At 55.5% G+C, this 23,702-nt stretch overlaps 1 protein-coding gene across 9 annotated transcripts; it reads left to right on the top strand.

The window, feature by feature from the left end:
* Positions 1 to 12: 12 nt before the first annotated feature.
* On the top strand, positions 13 to 23,069 carry LOC131490503 (sphingomyelin phosphodiesterase 4-like). Of its 9 annotated transcripts, none has more exons than XM_058692919.1 (20): positions 13 to 217; positions 2,494 to 2,577; positions 4,033 to 4,119; positions 4,972 to 5,114; positions 5,265 to 5,340; positions 5,933 to 6,041; positions 6,150 to 6,202; positions 6,717 to 6,868; positions 8,795 to 8,927; positions 10,480 to 10,551; positions 13,819 to 13,905; positions 16,466 to 16,611; positions 17,396 to 17,486; positions 18,378 to 18,478; positions 19,075 to 19,238; positions 19,735 to 19,940; positions 20,555 to 20,788; positions 21,011 to 21,142; positions 21,339 to 21,467; positions 21,582 to 23,069. In XM_058692919.1, exons 1-20 carry the CDS (start codon positions 143 to 145, stop codon positions 21,909 to 21,911), a joined length of 2,604 nt encoding a protein of 867 aa, XP_058548902.1. In that variant the 5' UTR covers positions 13 to 142; the 3' UTR covers positions 21,912 to 23,069. The 9 variants fall into 9 exon arrangements, 8 of the variants coding, with proteins under 8 accessions (XP_058548902.1, XP_058548905.1, XP_058548903.1 ...); XM_058692920.1 differs by lacking the exon at positions 13 to 217 and adding an exon at positions 304 to 459; XM_058692923.1 differs by lacking the exon at positions 13 to 217 and adding an exon at positions 495 to 807.
* Positions 23,070 to 23,702: the final 633 nt, after the last annotated feature.

A 23,702-nucleotide genomic window follows, 5' to 3' on the forward strand; every position in this document is an offset into this window, starting at 1 on the left:
GCTGCACACGCGCATCCGGAGGTGTAACCCATAAACCCCGCCGGCCTTCACTCTGCGCACGCGCCCTTTGAGGTAACTGCTCGCAGAGGTAGCGGTGCGTTTCCCGCCAGGCCAGGGGAGGCGTGACGCCAAGCGCAGCTTGATGACGACATTTCGGCGCCGGGTAGCCGAATGGCGGCCTCCGTCCCTTAGGCGGGCGACTTTATGGGTCCCACAGGTGAGTGGTTGGGGCCGCGTGCGGGACGGCCCCCGCGTTCCGCCCCCCCCTCCCCCTTCCGGACCTCCGCCTAAGTCATTTCCGTTTCTACGCGAGCCGCAGGCCTTAGGCCCGGCGCCGGTAGCTCTGCCCCCGGCCGGGCGGGCAGGCTGGGAAGCCAAGGGCTCGGCTGTGCGCTCATGCCGTCTTCCTGGGCTGCGCACTCGTGCCACCTTCTCGCGCGCCTCGCACACCCGGTCCTGGTGGGTGCTTGGTTAACGTTCGTTGACGGGTTGGCGGAAGGAGAGGTTCAAGTGAAAGTTGAGCCTTGGGCTCCACAGGCTGTGTGGGAGGAAGAGCCGGGTGTGGATTCTCGCCTGACTCTTCCTCCCTGTGTGGACCGACCTTTGTGAGCCTCAGTTTCGTCTTCTGTAATATGGAGCTCCCATGCTCACTTAACGGGATACTTGTGAGCATACTCTGGGAACATACTCTGCTTCTCAGAGCGCAACCAAAGGGAGGCCTTGGCAGTAGTGTGATTTGCTTGGAATGACTGGCGATGCCTCTCTGAGAAGAAACTCCAACAGGATCCGAAGCAGCCATTGAAGAAAGTGGGTGTAAAGTGGCGGATGAAGGGAACACTTGGTACACAGCGGAGAAGGGTGTGATGGACCAGCCAGGCTGTGGCAGCGTTAGAGAACAGGGCAGACGAGACACTGCCCTCTCTTGGAAATACTCCTTGTTTTGGTGCCTCTGGGCCTCAGTTCTTAAGCTGCTGCCTATGCAGGCTTCGTCTAAGAAGGAGGTGCTTCCACCCCATCATCTCTAAAGCTCTGCCCTTTGCAAACAGGCCAAGATTTTATGCTGCTTTGATCCTTCTGCTTTGGTCATCTTAATCAGTGTTCTCCTGGCCACTTGGTTCAGGAGCAAAGTGTTTACATTTTCCTTGAAACTGAATTTGATAGCGGGTGCCTGGATGGCTCGGTTGGGCTTGATTGATTGATCACTCGTGGTTTTGGCTCTGGTCACGGTCTTGCTGTTCATGGGTTCAAGTGCAGAGCTTGCTTGGGATTCTCTCTCTCTCTCTCTCTCTCTCTCTGCCCCTCCTCTGCTCATGTGCTCTCTCTAAATAAATAAATAACCATTTAAAAAAGACACCTGAATTTGATAGCTAATATCAAGAATTGAAGAAAACCTGGAAGATGCTTATATTGCCAAGAAGCAGAGATGCACATCTCCCTTCAACTCCACTGCCTCACAGCCTCCTTGCATCTAGTCTTTCTCCATCCACATACACTTTCATTTGCCACCTCAGCACCTTTACTCTTGCTGTGGGCACAGCTGTGCCAGGAAAGCCATCATCAGTGGGACTCGGCAGGCTCCCTTCCTGTTCAAGTCTGGATATTTTCAGTTTCTGACCTGGGTGGTCAGAGAGAAGGGAATCTAAAGAGTTGCTCCTGATTTTCTGATGGCTTGTTTGAAAGCTTCCTCCAGCTTGCTCATCCCCTCCATTCATTCTCATAGAGCACAGGTGACATTCGGGAGATTCACCCACCTGTCTCTGTGGGAGATGTGTTAGGAGATGAGTATATTAGAGTCTTGGCTCTGCTGAGTGAGGGCAAGTGAGTTACCTCCTCTCTGCTGCTAGTTCTTTATCTGTATTGGCCCAGCAGATTGTTGTGAGGAAGTATAGTCTGTTCTTGCTTAACAAACTTAGCAGCTTAAGACTGCGTCCGTTTATTATCTCACAGTTCTGTAGTCAAGTCCAGGAGGGCTTGGCTGGATTCTGTGCTTAGGATATCACAAGACTGAAATCAAGGTGTTGGTTGGCTTTTTGTTACCTAGAGGCTCTCAGGAAAAATCTTTCCAAGCTTCTTCAAGTTGCTGGCAGAATCCACTTCCTTCGGGCTGCAGAACTAAGGTCCCCATTTCCTTATTGGCTGGCAATGGGAACTGCTTAGGGTCCGCCCACTTGAGACTTCAATTGTATCTGCAGAATTCCTTCACAGGACCTGCATGAGCATTTGGTTGATTCTTGGAGGGCTATCTTTAAAATTCTGCCTACCACTGAGTATTAAATGAGGAAATACGTGGAGGGTCCTTAGAACCAGGCGTGCCACACAGCAAGTGCTGTACACGCTTTACAGATTCGCCACTGCGAACCTGGCTCTGAAGCTGGCCACCACGTACTGCATCAGAACAGCGTTTTTGTAAAATGTGAAACTTGGCAGCACAGGCTGTGCTGTAGTATAGTGTCGTGTGGCAGATGTTGAGATTTCGCCTTGGTTTTTTCACAGTGGTTTCCTCAGGTGGCCGTTTTCAACGTTCCCCAGGAGGCTGCTATGGCGTTCCCTCACCTGCAGCAGCCCAGCTTCCTCCTGGTAAGTGTCAGTTGCCCACGTGAGGGTCAGTGAGATGATGGTTCTACAGCTGAGGGACTTGAGAGTCCTATCCACTGCAAAGTGAACTTTGCACTGGTGGTTTTCTGAGGGGCATGTGAGGAAAAGAACGTTGGACTTGGGATTAGAACCCTTAGACTTGGCTCTGCCCCCTAATGGTGTAGGACCTTGGGTTTACTCAACCTCTGAGCCCTGTTTTTCTTATCTACAAGAGGAGCTTCTTACCTACAAGATAAGTTGATTCACATGCCATTTTTACTGCTTCCTGAGGTCTGGGGAGGAGGACGGGAAAGGATATACATCAGAATTGTCATGTCTTATAAACCTTTACACACTTCTGGGATATTCTAATAATCGTACTGTCATCCCTGGATAATGGAGGGACAGGGACCCTGCTGTGCTGGGGGCAACCAGGACTGTACTCTAAGTATTAAACATGACACCAAGAAGTTAGGTGTGAGGCAGATATCAGTGGTGAGGATTCCTAATTTCAGGTCCCAGAAGATACTTCTCGTAAACATTTATTCAGAAGGACATCCTTCCATGGTGCACCCTCTAGAGCCAACAGATGCAGTGCCTCTGGCATCGACTGGGTAGAGACCAGGCATGCTGCTAACCTACCCACCCTGCCTGGCTGCAACAGCCCAGGTTTCCACCTCTGACTGAGACACCACCCTCATTTAGAGGTGGCTAAGGCCTTAGGTATCCTTGGGCAAAGCCCTCTTGGTTCACATTCTGGTATTTTCTCCTGATCTGAATCCATACCCCATGACCTTGGGTAGATTTCCTTCATTCTTGTCCTGAGTTTCCTAGCCTGTCCATCACCTTCATGATTAGTGTCAACATTTGGTTAAAGCTATCATTTCTCACCTGCCTGCCTTGTTTCTTAAGGTAGTGAGTTTAGTTGGTTTGTTACCTACTGAATAAAGGGTAGCTTGGTTAAGAGGCCTTCTGTCACTCTCATTTTGCTGGGCATCCTCACTGATGATCACAGTGGGGTCATCACAGAGGGTCATCACATGGGAAATTTCCAGTTCACGTGTATACACTCAGTGAGTACCCTGTGGTCTCTGAGGGGTGTCCTACGCATAAGCATCCTCTTCTGGTTGTGGGACTGACCCTGGAGCTGACCCCCTGCTTATGGATTGTGTGGAAGTCACTTCGGTCATGCAAATGTGCAGTTCTCTGCTATAAGTGGGGATGCCTGACAGAGGGTGCAGGGAAGAAGCCTGAGAGTTGGCGATGTAGAGAGCCAAGGCGTCTCCTAGTCGTGTCCTTTAGGCCACTGACACAGGCACGAGGTGCCGGGGAACCAGGCCGGTGGTATGTCTGACTCCTACCTATCATTTGGATTTCTGTTTTGATTCGAGCCAGGATAACCGCAAAAGCCACCAAGTGAATATGCTCATGATCTTTTTGGTTCGTTCTATCTTCTAGGCTAGCCTGAAAGCTGACTCTGTAAATAAGCCTTTTGCACAGCGGTGCCAAGACTTGGCTAAAGTCATTGAGGATTTTCCAGCAAAGGTACAGCTCTGCTAGCATCTCCTTGGGGCATGTCTCCTACTCGTTGAAAAACTTTTTTTTTTTTAAGTTTATTTATTTATTTTGAGAGAGAGAGAGAGAGAGACAGAAAGAATATCCCAAGCAGACTCTGTGCTGTCCAGGCAGAGCCCTGTGCAGGGCTTGATCCTGTGAACTGTGAGATCATGACCTGAGTGGAAATCAAGAGCCAGATGCCTAACCGACTGAGCCACCAGGCACCCCTGAAAAATGTTCTTATATAAGCCCCTGATTCCTACCTCTGAGCATTGCCCTGGACAGAGGCTTGACCCAGTATCGTAAGTGTCGCGTTTATGGACACATTTAAACATGTCAGCATGTAGGCCAGGGGTTCTCAGCCACAGGTGCTTCTGTCCTGCATGGGATTCTTAGCACCGTCTGGAGACATTTTTGATTGTCACACAGGGGAGGGTGCTACTGGCATCAAGTGGGTAGGGACCAAGTGTGCTAATAAGTATCCCCAAATGCACAGGACAAACCCCGCCCCAACAAGGAAGCATCCAGCTCAAAAAGATTGAGAAACCCTGATGAAAATACTGAAAAGATACATTTAAATCACACCCAGAAGTATCAAATAGTAGCGTAAGCCCAGGCAGCTGACCTGGACAGGGATTCTCACCGATGATCACAGGAATGTCATCAGGGGTGGTCAGTCACTCCAGAAATTTCCAGTTCATGTGTTCACACTCCATGAAGAAGGTGGCAGTTTGTGGCACGGGGCTGGTCTGGGTGGGAGGCTCACGTGGCATGGAGCCCGGCAGTGGGCACCGGTCCTCAGCAAGCCTGCCCGCAGCCTCCCCTGCACACCCATTTCAGGAGCTGCACGCCATCTTCCCGTGGCTGGTAGAGAGCATTTTCGGCAGCCTGGACGGTGTCCTCGTTGGCTGGAACCTCCGCTGCTTACAGGGGCGAGTGAGCCCTGTGGAGTACAGCATTGCAATGGAGTTTCTAGACCCCGGGTAGGTAGGTTTGTCACCTGAGAGGGGCCGGGTGTTTTCTCATGGTGGTCCCATTCTTGAAGCACTGAATTTCTCAAAACTCAGAAACCGTCAAAGCAAGATGGTTTGCAGTTCATTGCCCTGTTTTTGTTGTTTTAATTTCATCTCCAGTGGCCCAATGATGAAGTTGGTTTATAAGCTCCAGGCCGAAGACTATAAGTTTGACTTTCCGGTTTCCTACCTGCCTGTAAGTAAGCCGTGGGGTGAGAGCCGTGCTCGGGCAGAGCACCCTGCACAGCGGCTGCGGCCGTGGGGGAGGCGGGCAGGGCTTGAGGGGCTGCGTCAGTGGGCACGGCACCATGGTGTCTGCTCAGGGCCCAGGGGGCGTGGCACATAGAACTTCAGTGGTTACTTTTTTTAAAGATCATTCCAAACTCTGCCCATGGGGAAGGCGCCACACTCCTGGTTTGTACCTGGCTGAGTGGCAGGCAGGGCCTTGTGACCAGTTGCTGTTTTTCTGAGTCTCCGGTCCAGGGGGCAGAATTAAGGGATGACTTGTTCAGGGGGTTTGAGGAGCAAAGAAGACGGGGAACGTCAAGTGCTTGACAAGGCTCAGAAACTCAAACAGCTGCTGCCCTTGCTGTTTGCGGGTGTTCCTGAGGATGGCGTGAACAATTCTGAGTGGAGGCCCTCTTGCTCTGGTGCTACCCAGAGGACGGCACCACTCCCCCAGGCAGGGTCTGAGTGCCTGTGGCCTCCACCGCACCCCTCCCAAAGGCTGCACTGCATGGGGCGCCCTGCCAGAGCCTGTCCACAAGCCCAACACGCTCTCTCCGCAGGGCCCCGTGAAGGCATCCATCCAGGAGCGCGTGCTCCCCGACAGCCCCCTGTACCACAACAAGGTCCAGTTCCCCCCGACGGGGGGCCTCGGCCTGAACCTGGCCCTCAGTATCCTTTGTCAGTCCCCCAGGGGTGGGGAGGCCATGGGTGGCCAAGACGTAATGCTGAGGGTGGTCCAACAACCCCTGCCTGTTTGCCCCCTGACACTGCCATCAGATCCGTTCGAGTACTACATGTTCTTCTTTGCTTTGAGCCTCATCACTCAAAAGGTACGAAAGGGATGCCCCTAAGCAGCTCTTTACCAAAGCCCCCATGAAGGGTGGGGGCTGTGGCCTAGGACTTTCTTTCTCTTCCCTCTCCACCTCATTTCTCCAGCTCCTCCTTTGCATCCTCCTCCAGCCTTCGCCCTTCAGGCCATTCTCACTTAGTGAGGATGACAGGCTGGTGGGCGGATTTGACAGGTCATGTGGGGTGACCTGGGTGCCTCGAGTGGTAGTCGGGAAGGCTTCCCACAGGAAGTGCTTACTGGGCATGGGCGCAGGGCAGAGGTGCCCAGGAAGTTTGCTGTACATCATCTTCCCATGTGCCGAAAAGGACTGTGGGGTCTAGCCCCCTGTGGTGGGAACTTTGCTCCTGGCACTGCCCACGGTGCTTGCGTTCGGGCCCTTGGGATATGGCCCATGTCCCAGGGCTCATGTGCAGTGATTTGAGCCCTGCGGTTGCTGGGGTTAGCAGCCAGGGTGGCACCCAGAGCTACACACCAATGCAGATTTGCTTTTCCAGCCACTCCCTGGGACTCTCCACATACGAACTTCAGACTGTGCCTATTTCATCCTCGTGGACAGATACCTGTCATGGTTCCTGCCCACAGAAGGCAGTGTGCTCCCCGCACTCTCCTCCAGTCCTGGGGGGCCCAACCCCTCACCCGCTCCCAGGTAAGGCTCTCTGGTTGCCCTGGCCCTTGGCCTGGGGTGGCCCAGCCCTGTGGCTAGCCTTTAAGGCCTGGTTCTTCCATGAGGGGGTGGTCTGGTCAGCAGGCATTGCTCATAGGGACAGTAGTGCCACTCTTTGTTCATGGTGTCCCAACTTTTCTTATGCCTGAGATCTCAACCCCAGCTACCCTAGCCCAGACTGGAGAGGAGGGTAAAGGAGGACATCTGTGTGGGTTTTCAGTGATTAGGTCCTGTGGCCACAAGGACGAGGGCTGGCTTTGGTCTGGGAGTGGGCTGTGTTCTGCCCACAGCAGCCCTCCCCACATGTGCATCCAAGCCCCACACCGAAGCGGTGTGTTGCCAGGGCCGATTGATGGCACTAGGCAGGTGGTGCTGGAGAGAAAGGGGCTGTGGGCAGGCCACAGCAGGGCTGACGTGTGGAGGAATAAGAACAGGAAGAATGTGTGTAGGGTGCAGGACCAGGTCTTGGCCTGAGCCAGAGGCCCTGGGGCAAAAAGCCTTTCGTGCCAGTCCAAGGCTGGGCTGTGGCTAGACCGTGCAGGACGGGAGTGTAGAGCCAGCCTCAACTCGAGGGTGAACTGAGGCCTTGGCGGGGTGCATTTAGCCAGTGGCTCATTGGCCGCCTCTCCCCAGGAGACGCTCCTGACCTGGGAGCTGCCAGCTGTGCTCCTCACCCTCCTGAGTCTTGCTGGTGTACCTTCTTCCCTGGGAGGCAGGTTCAGGCCCACCCCACATCTGCTGACATGTGCCGTGCTGTGACCCAGAACTCACATGTGTGCACAGATGTGCCCAAGGAGGGGGGATTGAAAAGAGGAGGTGGGGGCACGGAGGTGGGGAGAGGCTGCCCCGGCATCAGTAATGCTGCGGCCAAGAAGGACCAGGGCTGGCCAGGTTCACACCCTCTCAGAGGCAGGTTTCAGCTGCCCAGCTGTTCTCTGGGCCCGATTTTGTTGGCTTGTTTTAACATAGAATTCAGACTTACAGAAAACTTGCCACAATAACAAAAAACTTTTAAGTCCTTCACCTACGTTTCTGAATCATTTCATTCTTTATCTGTATGTGTTTTTTCTGAGCCGTTTGAGTAAGTTATAAATACAATGCCTGTTCCCTCTTAATGTCTTGGAGTGTATTTCCTAAGAGCCAGTGCATTCTCCTACACAGCCTCCTGCACTTCTATCCAAGTCAGGGAATTAATATTGCTACCCGGCTGCCATCTAATTCTCAAACCCCATTCGGGCTGCACTGTCTACCCCACTAATGTTTGCTACCTGGCTGGGATCTGGGGGAGGGTCACTCTCTGTGTGTGGTTGGCTCTGGTCCCCCTCCAGTCTGGAACACTCTCTCAGTCTTCCCCTGTTTCCTGACCTCAACACCTTTTTGAAGCGTGCAGCCTGGAGGTGTGCAGAATGCCCTTATCTTAAGTTCTCTGGTATTTCCTAGTGATTAGACCCAGCAGCCCGTGGAGTCTGTGTGCTTGCAACATTGTCTTGATCGCTGCGCCAAGGGCGTGTTGGCCAGGTTTTCCTACCATAAAATTAAATGGGTCCTTTGTGCCTAAATTAATTAGCAAAAGGGATTTGTTGGGAAGATCTACTGAGACTCTGTAATTATCAGTGGTGTTCGTGTCCCTTGACGATCGTCAGCCAAATCAGTTATTAATTGGTTGGTTGCCAGATGATAGCTGTCTGGTTTCGTCCTATAGTTATCAGTGGGCATTCTGTGGTAGGAAAGACTTTTCTTCCTGTCTGTTGATTGTGTGTATCGATATGGATTTGTATGGATTTGGGGGTCGTTCTATGATTCAACAAGTGGTAATGGTTACTGTTGCCAGTGATGTTGATGTTGAGATTGCCCCCGGTTGTGCCAGCAGGATCCCCTAACGAAGGCCTTTTCCTGTGTCTCCCTCAGAACACCAACCATGCCCTTCGCTTCTTATGGCCTCCACCACACCAGCCTCCTAAAGCGACACATCTCTCATCAGACATCTGTGAATGCAGACCCTGCCTCCCATGAGATCTGGAGGTCAGAAACTCTGCTTCAGGTGAGCGCGAGGAGGCTCTTCTCATCTTCTGTTTCAAAATAAACTGCCTGGCCACCTTCCACCCCCAGGGGCAGAGGCCTAAAGACTGTCCTCAGCCTGAAAGTGGTTCTGAATTGTTGGTGTTCTCCTGCTGTGGCGTGTGGGAAATCAGACTAGAAGAAACGTGCCCATGTGTCTAACCTGTATGTCATTGGCAGTATTTTTCATCCCAGCGTCCCCTTTCCAAAGACTTTTGTCTTTCTCATGGTAATATGAGCGCTGCTGAGTTTCCATTGGATCCGTGTAAAAGCTTTCCCCGCCTTCGACATTTTCAACCTGTTCCCACGTTGCTGGAGATGTTTCCTGTGATCACCATCATTTGGATATTAAACCCCTGCCCCAGTAGCGTTTTTGTTGTTGTTGTTTGGTTTTGTTTGTTTGTTTTATTTTAGGGAGAGAGCGCATGCACACGAGCAGGGGAAAGGGGCAGAGGGGGCGCAAGAGAGAATCTTAAGCAGGCCCCGTTCTCAGCGCAGAGCCTGACACAGGGCTTGATCTCATGATTCGTGAGATCATGACCTGAGCCGAAATCAAGAGTCCAATGCTTAACCAACTGAGCCACACAGGTGCCCCAAAGTTCAATAATGTTCTATCATGTGGATATTCCTCTTTTTGTGTTTCTGTTCATCTATGGATGGCCACTTGGGTTGTTAGCACATTTTAGCTATGGTGAATAGCTGTTTCTACATGGATGTACAAATATCTCTTGGAGACTCTGATTTCGGTTCTTTGGGGTATATATCCTGAAGGGGAATTGCTGGGTCATATGATAGTTCTATTTAATACTTTAAGGAGCCGCCACACCATTTTCCACAGTGGCTGTACCATTTTATATTCCTGTCAGCGGTGCACGACCTTACCAAGGCCCATCATTTTCTGTCTTTTAGTATAGCCATCCTCATGGATGTGAGGTGGTGTCTCCCTGTGGTTTTGATTTGCACCTCCCTCATGGTTGATGATTTGAGTATCTATTCATGTCCTTATCGGCCATTGGTACGTCTTTGGCGAAATGTCTATTCAAGTCCTTTGCCCATTTTTTAATTGAGTGGCTTTATTTTTTTGTGGTTGAGTTTTAGGAGTTGTCTTTATATTCTGGGTATCCATTGTTTATCACATACACGATTTGGAAATACTTTCCCCCATCCTGTGGGTGACCTTTTTCTGTGGATAATGTCTTCTGACGTGCAAAATATTTTTGAATTTTCATGAAGTCCAATTTGTCTGGTTTCTTTTGTTGCCTGTGCTTTTAGAGCTAGAAATCATAGCCCAGTCCAGTGTCCTGAAGCTTTCTGCCCACAGTTTTTGCTAAGAGTTTTAAGTCTTAGCTCTTACACGTATGCCTTTCATCCGTTCTGAGTTATTTATTATTCATGGTGTGAAGTAAAGGTCCAGCTTTATTCTTTTGCGTGTAGATATCCAGTTTTCCCAACACCGTTGGTTGAAAAGAACTGCCCTTGGAATGGCTGTGATACCTTAGATGGAAACCATTTGACCATCCAGTGCTCTCTTGCAGGTTTTTGTTGAAATGTGGCTTCATCATTATTCCTTGGAGATGTACCAAAAAATGCAGTCCCCTCACGCCAAGGTAGGTTCCACACTTTTTCATCCCCTCTGCTCTGGCCCTGGTGTGCCTGGTCCACCTGCTGCTTCTTGTCCTTGATCTCAGCTCGTTGTCAAGGGCTGGATGGTGGGAAGCAGAAACTCACCATCACCCCTTACTCTGATGCCGGACGGCAGGTGGGTTTCATTCTGTGGTGGGCTTGCACCCTGCGGGCTGGAGGCCTGTCCTCTCTGGGGTGCTCCCCATGCTACTTCCAGAGCCCCCTCCCTGGCAGCCGGAATGGCTGAGGTTGTGGTGCTCGCGCTCTGGGGCCAGGAGAGCTGCGGATGCCTCTGGGAGTCACATCCGGGCCTGTTCCCTCTGCTGTCACAGCGTGTCCTGCTTTCCTGCTGAGGTGGCACCCGGCCGACTTCGCTCACCTTGGTGCCCATACTGCCTTCCACCTCCTCCAGAGCATTGGCAGGCAGCCCTTTCTGCAGTGGGTGGGAGCTGATGCCTCCCTGCATGCAGCCTGGCCTGTCTCCTCCTCTTCTTCCCTTCTCTTCCCTCACAGGGCAGCATGCTCATTTGCACAGGCGTGGAGGCAGCTGTGTCCCTGGAACGTTCCCAGGGCCGGCAGCCTGCTGGACTCGTCAGAGTACAACAGCTCTGTTCGCCTCTTATTAGGCAGGGTGGGCACCTAGGTTCACGCTCCATGAAACAGCCTGAAACGTGTGAACTGGGGCCTGTAACCAACTGTGTGATCTGTGGCTTCTGTGCACTTCTGTGTTTGCTCCTCAGACTTTGCTTTTGTCAACGCCAGACAGAATTCTTGAGAGATTCCTTACGAATTAACACTCTATAGGCTAAAATTCACGAGAGTGGCCTGTGACCTTCCCTCTGTGATTCCAGCAAGTGGTGGTGGTTCTGCAAAGTGTTGGCAACCAGTTCTGCTTCCCTGCTGCCCTTCTGAGTACCCATTTGGGGAGCAGCCCCCAACCACTGCTCTCTTAAAGTGCAGAGTGACCCAAATCTCTCCTTGACATCACAGGGAACAGAGGGAAAGCCAGAACTCTGTCTTGGGCCTCTCGCGTTACTAAGTGCTTGCACTGCCATTGCTGCTTCCACAGTGGACTGGCTGCATGTTCCTGGCTGGTGCACGGGGGTCAGGGGCCAGGCTTCCCCCTAGGGCCCTGGGGGCTCACTCAGCCCCTGTGCATGTGGCTTTTGCAGAGGCAGGGGCTGCTTTGCTGCTTTGCCTTCCCATCTGCTCGTTCTGTCTTCTGAGCCAGTGGGAGCACATTCACTGTCATTTTTAGCAGATCTGCCAGTCACAGAGGTCCTCTAGGTTGTCTCCTGTGAGGATCCCGAGCCCTATACGAGGGAGGAGGGTGGGCCGTCCCTGCCGGAGCAGGGGAGCCTTCCCCTTCTTCCTCACGTTTGCTTCCTCTTGGCCAGATCACAGGGCGGGGGAGAGCTGCTCAGAATGACTGGTAGTCAGGGGGCGACTGGGAAGCCCCCACCAGGTACCCATTGAGGTGTTTTGTTTTGTTTCGTTTTGTTTTGTTTTGTTTTGTTTCCTATTTGTCTTTGCCTCCCATTGAGGCTGAAAGCAAAACCTAAGAAAACCTGGTGTGTGGGAAGGGGAGAAGGACAGCCATGGAGGTCTGCTTCACCTGAGGCTCCTTACCATTTGCCCAGGCCTGTGCTGTGCCGTTTGGAAATCCTAGCCTTGGGGTCAGTTTTCCTGATGTGAAAGATGCAGGAAACGCAGCTCTGAGAGGTCCCATGGTGCTTCCATGCCTAGCCTGGGTCCAGAGTGTATGCTCGCTCCTTACAGCCCGGGCCTCTGCTCTGCCTCAGCTTACTGGGCAGGGAGGGCTTCAGGAGAGTCAGATGGTCGGTAAAGACCGCATATTCCTGCAGGACACTGTGGGGCCTGCACTGTGTTCCTGCAGGCTGGGCAGACCCCCAACAGGGGAACCGTGTGCTCCCTGATTCCTCACTGAGAGCTGTCGCTGAGCCCGGGTCTGGCCCAGAGGAAGGCCATGAAGGGCAGACACCTCCTTGCTGTGCTGCTTCCTGCCCCTGCTCTGCGCGTCTGTGGCTGTGCCTGTCTCCTCAAGGTCTGGCACATGCGTTCTGACCTTTCCCGTGTGAAGCATGGTACGCGGTGGGAGGCATGGCCCTCCCAGGGCAGGATGTGTGCCAGGGCCGGCTCTGGGTTGTGCTTGGCTAAAGGGGACTGCTTTAGCAGGCCTTGTCGCTGCAGCGGGGCAGGGCAGAGGTGGGGTGGGGGTGGACAGCTTAAGCCAGCTCTGCTGTCATCCCCCATGGCCCAGGCTGTCCCAGCCTCAGGGTTCCAGCTGCCTCTGGGTGTGTGTGGCCATGACCAGATTCTTGGGGCCTGTCGGGACTGACGGAGGGCTCTGTGTGTCTGGAGTTGGGGAGTCCTGGTGAGGTACGAGAGGTGGGTCTCCCAGGATTCGAACCCATGAGTGTTCACGTTACCTTTAACGATTTCGGGAATGTGGGGTGTGGAAGGTGTCAGGCCTGGTGAGCTAAACCTTGCTTGCCTCTCTGCCACCCTGGGAATCAGCCCCATTCAGGAGGGGTCGCTGATTGGATCTTTGACACCTAGGAACTGATCTCATCATATATCAGTTTGGTAAATTTCTTCTTGGGACAACACAGAGAAGTCCAATAAGTTACAAATTTTTCTTTCTTGAGCAAAGAGGTCTCCATCTGGAACTAGCTCCTCAAAAATTTCTCTTCTGAGCCTCAGGGCCTTCAGGGCCTCGGTGGCCATCAGTGTGTCCCAGCAAGACTCCTGGGATCCTGGTGGGCTCCAGTGTGCACACACTGCACACAGAGCATTCAGGGTTGGGGGAGGGCAGGACCCTCTGGAAGGAAAGTGAGTCAGGCTGACCTCAGGGAGCTGGAGAGAACTTCAGGCCCCAGAGACATAAAGGAGGCTGCCCAAGTGACCTTGAGGGTCTGTCTGTCCCTCTGCCTGGCAGGTGGAAGAGCACCCCTTAGGCCTGGCTCTAGTCTGCCCACCAGGAAGGGCTCCGTCTGGGCGGCTGAGAGGGTGGTGTCCCATTGGTCTGAGGCTGCTGGGCTGTGATTGTTTGGATTGTCACTGACGTGCTTTTGTTTTTGTTTTTGTTTTTTGTTTTCTCTCCTTACTTCTGGGCTCACTTTTGTCTTTCTCTCCCTGCTGTCCCCTCCCCGGTCTCTCCCCTCCTGTCCCCTGCCCTGTCCTCTGCCCTCCCTGCCTGTTCTTGGCTTCTCTGTTTTGTTGTCTCTCAGCTGGAGGTTCTGCACTACCGACTCAGTGTCTCCAGCGCCCTCCACAGCCCTGCCCAACCCAGCCTCCAGGCCCTCCACGCCTACCAAGTACTGGCCGCTCTCATATTGTTTTGTTTCACCCCTGCCCTGTGGTGTGAGCCATGGAGCGCATGGCAGTGCAGTGGTAAAGCGAGGGTCCGGCCGGGGACCAACTGGGGTGATTCAGGCCAATTCCAAGCAGAGTGAGGCCAGTGTGTGTTGGGGATGGTGGCAGGCATCCGTCTTTAGCCTGGCTCAGCCCTCAGCTTGGTAGACTAGCCCGGGTTTGGGGTGTGGGGCCACCAGATCTGCCTGGCCAAGCCCCAAGCCAGTTGGAATGTGGTAGGCTCTTGGGAGTTGGTGGCTTCTGTGCTTGGCCCTGGGTTGAGGGAGCGGAAACAGTGTGGCCTTCGCAGTGGCCTGACTCACCTGGCTTTGCGGGCCTGGTACCTAGGAACTGACTGAGCCCAGGGAAGCCCAAGGCTCATGGTGGCATGGTCTGTCAATCCCAAGCCTGTGTGAGGCCAAGGGGCAGGGAGGACAAGGGCTTCGTCCCCTAGCCTGGAGAGGCTGTTGGTCCTTGAGCATGCTGGGGCCTGGCCTCTTGTGGACTTTTGTGCTCCCACAGAGGTAGGCGAGAGCCAGAGAGGGCCTCACGGAGACTGGTGTGCTTTAGGCAGAGATGATCAGTGTGGACGGATTTGAAGTCTTGAGGTCGGTAGATGGAGTGCAGGACTACAGGCTGTTAGAGGGCAGATGGAGTCTGGTAGTTCATGGATTCATGAGATGAATGTCAGGAAGTTTGGGCAGAAAGCATGCATCTAGATCCCATGCTCGAGGCCAGGGTTCTGTCCAGTTCCCCCTCAGTGGGAGCACACCACATTTAACCTGATATTTGAGCACACGGTAAGAAATCACGTTTGCTGGGATGGGGTGGTGAGTGCACACAGGGTTCCCACTCAGAAGCAGCAGCCACAGGGAAGAGGGAAGAGAATGATCCAGAAGGGCCAGCAGGGGCGGGTTTAGCACAGAAATGGTACCACTCCAGCATGTGTTGGGGAAGGGCTCCCTTGGCCAAGAGCAGCGTCCCTGGAGAAATGTGCACAGCAGGAGGGGTAAGAGCCCTCCCCCCACCCACCATGGGAAGGGTTGCTGAGCTGAGAAGGGCTGGGCCCAGTGAGAAATGCCACTGGCTTTGGGAAAGTGTCCCTAATGGCCATGCGGGTGGAGGAGGCCCACTTACAGCAGCGGTGGCTGGATTCCTGTGGGGATTTGGCTCTCGAGGGGGGGGGGTGGGGTGAGAAGAAAGGTTTGGCTTCTGTCCAGAGGGAAGATAGCCCAAGGAGCTTCCCGGTTCAGTGCAAATGCTCTGTCCTCCGCTAGGGAGATGGTGGGTGGGTCGGCGAGGGGCCAGGAATGAGAAAGGGGGAGGCCCCTGGGGGGAGTAGCCTGGCTGTAGCCTGGCAACAGTGCCCTCTGATCCTCCGTTACTGTGAAAATATCTTACGTTTTTTTTGTTGTTCAAATGATGCAAGTTCATCGCTTAAGCTTACAGATAAGCAGAAGAAAATCTCCTCCTGAAGCCCCGTAGCTTCCCCCGCAGTCATATCGAGTCGTGTGGTGTGTTGCCTAGGCCTGTGGAGACAGATCCATGGCAAGGAGAGCGGAGAAGGCAGTGCCGCGGGCAGTGGTGGGGCTGTGACTGGGTGCCCGGGCTGTGCCAGGAGGCACGGCTTGTGCCAGCCTCAACATTGCTCAGGATTTGGACTAGGCTGCCAAAAGCTCTATCGAGGTTGTGGAGGTCCCAGAGGCCTGGGGGGTGAGTGTGGGGAGAGGAGCGCGTCTGGGCACCCCAGAGCTGGGAGCCGGAGGCAGCGTATCCTGCCGGTGCCATCCTCTGCCACTCTGGAGACTCCATCCTGTATTCCGTCACAGAAGAGCCAGCAGACAGGCTTTCCTCTCGGGGCTGGGTCTTAAAGATCCTACCTGAACCTTGTGAACGAGAATTTCACCTGACAAGATAGAAAGCGCTCTTGTCTTGTGCTGACGGCAGGGCTGTTAGCAATGGAGGAAGGGCCACCCTGCGCCAAGCCCCCAGCTGGCTGTGTCCAGGACAGGAAGTGGATGGAAGGGTGAGGGTTACAGCAGGAGAAGGAATTTGAGAGTGTTTCTCCCTGAAAAGGGAAGCCATGGGCCCCAGCGAGCTGTCTTTATATACCTGGGAGGCAGGCAGGAGACCCTGAGTCCGGATCCAGGGTGGGATACTGGCCTGCCTCGCCCCCTGCTCCTCCTCTGGCTGGCCAGGAGTTGGGGGGGACCCCTGAGGACTTGGCCGGGCAGCAATGACCCGAGTCAACCACAGAGGGTAAAAGAAGGGGTTGGAAGCACACAGGGAAGCATTCAGGTCTGCTTTAGCAAAGCCGTCCCGCCCTGTCTTGCGTGCTCTTAGCAGGTCTCAGAGCTGGCATGCGAGGCCTATCTGCTGCGTGCCAGGCCCAGGGAGGGCCCTGTGGGTGGCCCACACATCCTGTCGGGGAGAAGTGGTCCTGGGCGGGACATACATGGCCAGGCCTGGGGGCCCCACCCTGGGACCAGTCTGGGTCCTGACACAGCTCCCCCTCAACCTCAGGAGTCGTTCACACCCACGGAGGAGCACGTGTTGGTGGTGCGCCTGCTGCTAAAGCATCTGCACGCCTTTTCCAACAGCCTGAAGCCTGAGCAGGTCTCTCCCTCCACCCACTCTCACGCCACCAGTCCCCTGGAGGAGTTCAAACGGTGGGTACAGGGCATGCACAGGGCTCCCGTGTCCCTGGCTGCCACTGCCTCCTACTGCACATACTTGTTGCCCACAGTAACCTATCCTTAGGGCATGGGGTCGGCCTGTGAGGCGTCCGCAGGGTGGGGCAGGTGGGAAATCACCTTGACCCCTCCTGGGTCTGTTTCCCGACCCCTCCTCTGGCTCCACAGGCGGGTGGGGGCTGCCTGGCTGCCACGGCCTTTCCTTCCAGGCCTGCCGTCTTCAGTAGAAAGAGCCAGGCTGGCCAGAAAGAGGCCCCATCTTGTTGCCCTGTCTTGTCCCCTCCCCAGTGTGGGCAGAGTGGAAGATCTACATTGACCACACTCCGAATGCCCAGGAAAGCCGATGGGCTGGGAGTGCCTTCACTGCAAAGTGGCTCATTTGTCATGGGAGACTGAGCTCTATGCTGCACCCTCCCCCTCCTCTTCCTCTCTGCTCCGCCAGTCCTTCTGTCAAAAGGGCCAGGATGGTGGCCTGACTCCTAGGCCAACTGGGTCCAGCAGAGCAGGTGACTTGTGTGTGGTGACCCAAGCAGAGGTGGTCACAGGAGCCATACTAGGTCAACCGCTTGTGTGCTGTGTGTCCTTGGGACATTCCCTAATCTCTCTGAACTTTGGTTTCTTTGTGAAAAATGGGGCCCAAAATAGGAGGCCTTACCTTCAGGGGTGCCCAGTGTTCACCCCGGCAGAGCTGGCCCTTGGAACCGGGAGCCACTTGGCTCACCTATGAGGGGACCCTCTCCTCACCTCCCCTCCCCTGCAGGGCCGCCGTCCCGAGGTTTGTCCAGCAGAAACTCTACCTTTTCCTGCAGCACTGCTTTGGCCACTGGCCCCTGGATGCGTCCTTCAGAGCTGTGAGTGTCAGCCCCATCTTGCTTTCTTTGTCTTTGCCCTCTGTGCTTGATGAGGGAGGTCCCGTGGGGCGGATGCAGGAAGGAATCAGCTATTGCCGCAGAGGGTCACATTGGTGGGTCACATTGTTCTGCTCATTTGAGTTTTCAGAGCCAACCCCCAGGTACAGAAAAGCTGTCTGCCCTGACCTGGAACCCAGTGGGTCCACGCTGGGTGGGTTCCCAGCCCCACTGAGCCGCACAGGCTCCCTCAGCTGGGGAAAGCACTCCTGTGTTCCACACGTTCCACACTCGCTTCCGAAGGGCTGGCACAAAGGTTAAAACTAATGTAACGTTGTGTGTCAGCTATCTGCAGATTAAAAAAATCATTTTAATTAAAGATGAAAAAGGGGCGCCTGGGTGGCGCAGTCGGTTAAGCGTCCGACTTCAGCCAGGTCACGATCTCGCAGTCCGTGAGTTCGAGCCCCGCGTCGGGCTCTGGGCTGATGGCTCGGAGCCTGGAGCCTGTTTCCGATTCTGTGTCTCCCTCTCTCTGCACCTCCCCCGTTCATGCTCTGTCTGTCTCTCTCTGTCCCAAAAATAAATAAAAAACGTTGGAAAAAAAAAAAAATTAAAAAAAAAAATAAATAAAATAAAAAAAAATAAAGATGAAAAAAGAAACATCATAGGGGATGCGGAGTTCCCTCCTGCTCCCTCTCGGAGTGGCGGGTGGGAAGAGAACGTGGTAACGCCTCCAGGAGAACCGAAGCCCCACGGTTAGGTCACCCCCTCCTCGCCTGAGCTGCCTGCCGGGAGCCGAGCTCCAGGCCACCCAAGGATCTGGACCAAAGCCCCAGCCCCACAGCCCAGCAGAATGCCAGCCTCCAGGCCCTCAGGGCACACGTGTCCCACCAGGTCCTGGAGATGTGGCTGAGCTACCTACAACCCTGGAGGTACGCACCTGAGAAGCAGGCTCAGAGCAGCGACTGCCAGGCCCGGTGTGTGTCGGAGAGATGGTGAGCCCCGGCCCGTTGTCCTCCCTAGGGGGACCTGCTTCCAGGTGGGGCACAGGCCCCTCCCTCCTTGACTGTGCTTTGTTGTCTGGGCCCTGGGCTTGATCTCCCACAGAAACAGCTGGTGACTCCTCTGTGCTGTCCCCTTGCCGTTGACTGTCTCCCCTCAGATGTATGTTTGCACTCGCCCCCAAGCACCCCTCGACCCGTCTTTACTAGCGTTCTGCATAGCAGCCACCACCGCCTCCCCTCCCCCCCTCACGGCCAACCCCCCAGCCTCCGCCAGCGCCTCCTCTCCACGACTGCCTTCCTTGTGCTCCTTCTGGTGCCCAGGCCAGCCTCTGCTGCGGAGGCTTTGGCCCTCTCGGGAAGGGCCGCACCCTACAGAGGATTGTGCCGTCTATAGGAGGCCTAGGTCTTCCCTGCCTCCCTTGTGCCTCCTCCCTTGCCCCCACCCCTGGTCCCTCAGCCACGATGAGGTCGTGGCAGGGGAGAACCTGGAACCCAAGGAAGAGAGCGCTAGTGAGGCGGGGGCATAGACTGGTGTAGTCCTGCCTCCAGTGGGAGTTCTGGGCCCTGATGCACTGCCTGGTCCCCAGGGCACCCTTTGTGCAGGAGAATCTGCTGATGTACACCAAGCTTTTTGTGGGCTTCCTGAGCCGCGCGCTCCGCACCGACCTGGTCAGCCCCAAGAACGCGCTCATGGTATTCCGAGTGGCCAAAGTCTTTGCCCAGCCCAACCTGGCTGAAATGATCCAGAAAGGTAAGCCCTTAGCCAGAGGGAAGCAGCACTTAGAGAGGGACCCACGGACCCTGCATGTGCCTCATGGGCTCGGGGTGGGCTGGCAGAGGTGCCACGGGGACTCCTGGTACACGGTGGCAGGGTGGACGTCGGAGCCTAGCGGCATCCTGCCTTCCCTGTGGCACGCGTGCCGGGCAGGAGCTGCGGGGGTGCTGGGCGGGGGAAGCAGAGCTCAGAGCTGTGTCTCCCTGGTGACTCTTGGTGGCATCAGAAAGCAGTCTTGGCCCGTGTCGTGTCTTAGATGGCTTTATCGGGTGTTAGCTTCTCTGGTTTTCTTTTGTGCATGTCGGCCTTCCTGTTGAGACTGGTGGGGGCTCCAGGAACATTAGGAGTTGGGCCCCTGTGCCACTCGGTCCCTATCCCTCGGAAGCCTCAGTGGCACCCAGGAAGCCAGCCAGCGGCTGCTGGCTGTTTGGTGCCATGGAAGCTGAAGCCAGAGTCGGGTTCTGCTTTCCAGGGGAACAGCTGTTCCTGGAGCCAGAACTCGTCATCCCACACCGCCAGCACCGACTCTTCACAGCTCCCACTTTCACCGGCAGCTTCCTGTCCTCGTGGCCCCCAGCCGTCACAGACGCCTCCTTCAAGGTGAAGAGCCACGTTTACAGCCTGGAGGGCCAGGACTGCAAGTACACCCCAATGTTTGGGCCCGAGGTCCGGACGCTGGTGAGTTGGGGCTCCCCCAGGCCGCACGGCCGTCCCGAAGCCGTGGCAACAGCAGGGCCAGGGAGAGCACACGTGTTGTACGGAAGGAGGAAGGTTGGGTGTTGGTGGACGCTGCTGTACCTTGGCTTTTTTTCTTTTTTCAGTGCGGTCTACGTTTTTTCTGATGATAAAGGCAGCACTTGCTAGAAAGTTTTCACATTTAGAATATGGGCGTCTTGGGGGCACCTGGTGGCTCAGTGAGTTAAGTGTCTGACTTTGGTTCATTCAGGTCATGATCTCAGGGCTCCTGAGTTCGAGCCCCACATCGGGCTCTGTGCTGACAACTGGAGCCCGGAGCCTGCTTTGGATTCTGTGTCTCCCTCTCTCTCTGCCCCTTCCCTGCTCACAGTCTGCCTCTGTGTCTCTCCAAAGGAAATAAACACACACACACACACACACACACACACACACACACACACACACACAAATGTAGAATATGCACGTCTTAGTCTTGAAAGACCCTGGCCTCCTCCTGGCCTGCTGGGGGCCCCCAGGTCTGCCTGCCAGCCTGTTGGTGGCTGGGTGGCGTCCGGTGGCACCACCCGAGCTGGCTGACCTGCCCCCATGCCCCGCAGGTCTTGCGCCTGGCTCAGCTCATCACGCAGGCCAAGCAGACTGCCAAGTCCATCTCTGACCAGTGCGGGGAGAGCACGGCCGGCCGCCCCTTTCTGTCGTGGCTGGGCTTCTGCTCCACAGACGCGAACGGCTCCTACGCAGCCAACGACCTGGACGAGATGGGGCAGGACAGTGTCCGCAAGACAGACGAGTACCTGGAGAAGGCCCTGGAGTACCTGTGCCAGATGTTCCGAGTACGAGCCGGGGGAGCTGTCCCCTTCCTGGCGTTCGGTCCCGCGGCCCTCATCCCCTGCCCAGCCCGTGGGAGATACAGCCCGTGCCCACAATGTCACGTCTGGGTCCCCTTGCTGTAGCCGTTAGAGGCCCAGGGGGGCCAGTCTCCTCCCTTCACCCCGAGAGTGAAGGCAGGTAGCAGGAAGCGGCACTGCCTCCTCACGGGGCTTCCTCCCTCACAGCTCAGCGAGGGTCAGCTCACCCAGCTCACGCTTGCCTTGGGGACAACTCAAGATGAGAATGGGAAGAAGCAGCTCCCAGACTGCGTCGTGGGGGAGGACGGGCTCATCCTCACGCCCCTGGGCCGGTACCAGGTAAGGGCCACACCCCGGAGGGCTCCGCTCTCCTGGCGGCGTGGCCGTGGCTCCCGCTGGCCGAGCCTCCGAGCCCTGTTGCCCCGGCAGGCCCGGCAGCGGAGACCGCACTTGGGAGGCGTCGCAGAGGTGTGTTTGCAGGGCTGCTCGCGCGGCCCAGGTTTCACCCGGGGCTCGCCTCCTTTGCTGCTTCTAGATCATCAATGGGCTGCGAAGGTTTGACATCGAGTACCAGGGTGACTCAGAGCTGCAGCCCATCCGGAGCTATGAGATCGCCAGCCTGGTCCGCGTGCTCTTCCGGCTGTCCTCCGCCATCAACCGCAGGGTGAGTGCACGCGGGAGGGCCGCCCCCGCCTCTGGTCCTGCCACCCTCAGGGAGAGGCCGGGGCAGCGTGCGGCCCTGCCCGCGCCCACTCCCTGTGCCTCTGTCTCTGCCCAGTTTGCAGGCCCGATGGCAGCCCTGTGTTCCCGTGCCGACTTCCTCGGCAGCTTTTGTCGATACCACCTCACGGAGCCTGGGCTGGCGGACAGGCACCTGCTGAGCCCGGTGGCACGAGGGTGTGCGGCCCGCCGTCCCCGGGGCCCTCGGCTCAGCCTGCGCTTCCTGGGCAGCTACCGGACGCTGCTCTCGCTGCTTCTGGCCTTCTTCGTGGCCTCCCTGTTCTGTATTGGGCCCCTCCCTTGCGCCCTGCTCCTCGTGCTGGGCTACCTCCTCTACGCTGTGGCCATGACGCTGCTCACCGAGCGCAGCAAGCTGCACCATCTCTGACCTCAGGCCGGGTGCCGATGCAGGGCCGCCAGCAAGAGGGCCACACAGCCTCTCCCTCGAGCCTGAGAGGCCACCTCCGAGCTAGGGGGCCACTTTCCTGCAGCCACGGAGCCATGCGACGCGTAAGAGGAGATGAAACCGGAAGGGTGTGGTCCAGGCTTGGCAAGGAAGGGAGTGACATCAAAGGGCCTGTTAGTGTCACAGGACGGGGCCGGACCCAGCCACTCGGTCCTCCCTGCTTCCCTCAGCCACAGGCCCTGCAGTGAAATGGGCCTCCAGGCCTTTCTCCAACCTGACGCCCCAGGGTCTAGCTGTGTGAGGCCTGGGAGGCAGTGCTGCCCAGGAGGGGCCTCGCCATCCTTAAGGTTGGCAAGGTGGCGTGCCTCTCCTCTCCCTGCCGACAGCGGGACGGTCCCTCAGTGTCTGGTTCCAGAGAAGATTCCAAAACCCTAGAGGTTCCTGAGAAAGTTAGAGGATGGTTCTCTGATTCCTAACTTTAAACCTAGATTTTGCCATCGCATTTGGCAAAGTGAGGGTCATTCTTCACGCATTGCCAGCAATTCTGGGGCTGGGCCCTACAGCTCCACTTTCTAGAAGAAAAGATCCTCCAGGAGCACAGATGCTCAGTGGGACAGTGCTTCACCTCCGGCTCCCTCCTGGCCCCCAAGCCATTAAGCACGTTGCTTGGTGGCAGCCCAGCGTCACTGCCTCACCCGGGACAGGCTCGCCTGTCCCATGGGCAGAGGGGATGTGGCTGGGCCATGGGAGTTGGGCATCGTCTGGTGCTGCAACCAAAGATGGTCAAAGGCATTGTTGGTACCTCCGGTAAAATCGAGTGCAAAGACACTAACTTTTTGATGACATGTGAATGTTCATACTACACAACAATTTCATGTTCTCTGTCGAAAGTCATCCCCACAGGGTCTCAAGCACATGCATTCATCTTACAGGGGACGCACCAGAGAGAACATCTCAACGACGATTTGAAACCAAACCTTTGTTTTGGGTGTTTTGGGTTTTTTTCAAGTTTCCAAACTAAATGTTGAGCTTTGTATTTTGATGTGAACTCAGAATAATGGCATTCTGGGGCCTGTGACCAAAAAACAAACCAAGTTTGTAACTGACCACAGATCTGAATAAAGCTGTTTTTGCTCCCGAGTCTTGTGGTCCCGGGGCTCAGCCTCCAGCGCAGGTCTCCCAAACAGCTGGGGTTGGCAGAGACCACTGAGGGCACCATTGTCCTTCCCAGGGGGACGGTGGGTTTGTTTACAGCAGCAACAGACCAAGGCAGCCATAAACCCCTAAGTGGCCATGATGGGAGAGGGCAGGCCTCCGAGAGCTCTGGGAACCAGGCCCAGAGTTGGCCTCAGCCAACATGGGCCCTGAACTGTATCTAAGCTGGGAGAATTTTTTTTTAAGTTTTTACTTAGTAGAATCCCAAACAGGCTCCACGCTGTCAGCACAGAGCCCCACGTGGGGCTTGAACCCACGAACCACGAGATCATGACCTGAGCCAAAATCAAGAGTGGGTCACTTAGCTGAGCCATGCAGAGGCCCCTATGCTGGGAGAATTTTGCCTTCTACTCAGCACGCCAGGGGTGGCCTTAATACAAAAAGCTGGCAACCCCAGGATGTGAGTCAAATTTCCTGTGACTCCCGGAAGCTCCGAGGGTTGTGTGTGCAGCTGGGAACCGAACTGTGCACCTTCCGGCCCCACATGAGTGCCTCTGGGGTGCTTGGCCAGGCGTGAGTGTTAATGTCCTCCTGTCCCTGGGCAGGATTGTTACTTTT

Source organism: Neofelis nebulosa, chromosome 11 (genome assembly GCF_028018385.1).
Source record: "Neofelis nebulosa isolate mNeoNeb1 chromosome 11, mNeoNeb1.pri, whole genome shotgun sequence".
Classification (NCBI taxonomy): domain Eukaryota; kingdom Metazoa; phylum Chordata; class Mammalia; order Carnivora; family Felidae; genus Neofelis; species Neofelis nebulosa.

Coding starts and splice junctions, on each gene's coding strand:
- LOC131490503 (XM_058692919.1), top strand. CDS start 143: ATGACGACATTTCGGCGCCGGGTAGCCGAATGGCGGCCTCCGTCCCTT. Junction 19,239..19,734: donor GGCTGAAATGATCCAGAAAG/GTAAGCCCTTAG, acceptor TCTGCTTTCCAG/GGGAACAGCTGTTCCTGGAG. Junction 19,941..20,554: donor GGCCCGAGGTCCGGACGCTG/GTGAGTTGGGGC, acceptor CATGCCCCGCAG/GTCTTGCGCCTGGCTCAGCT.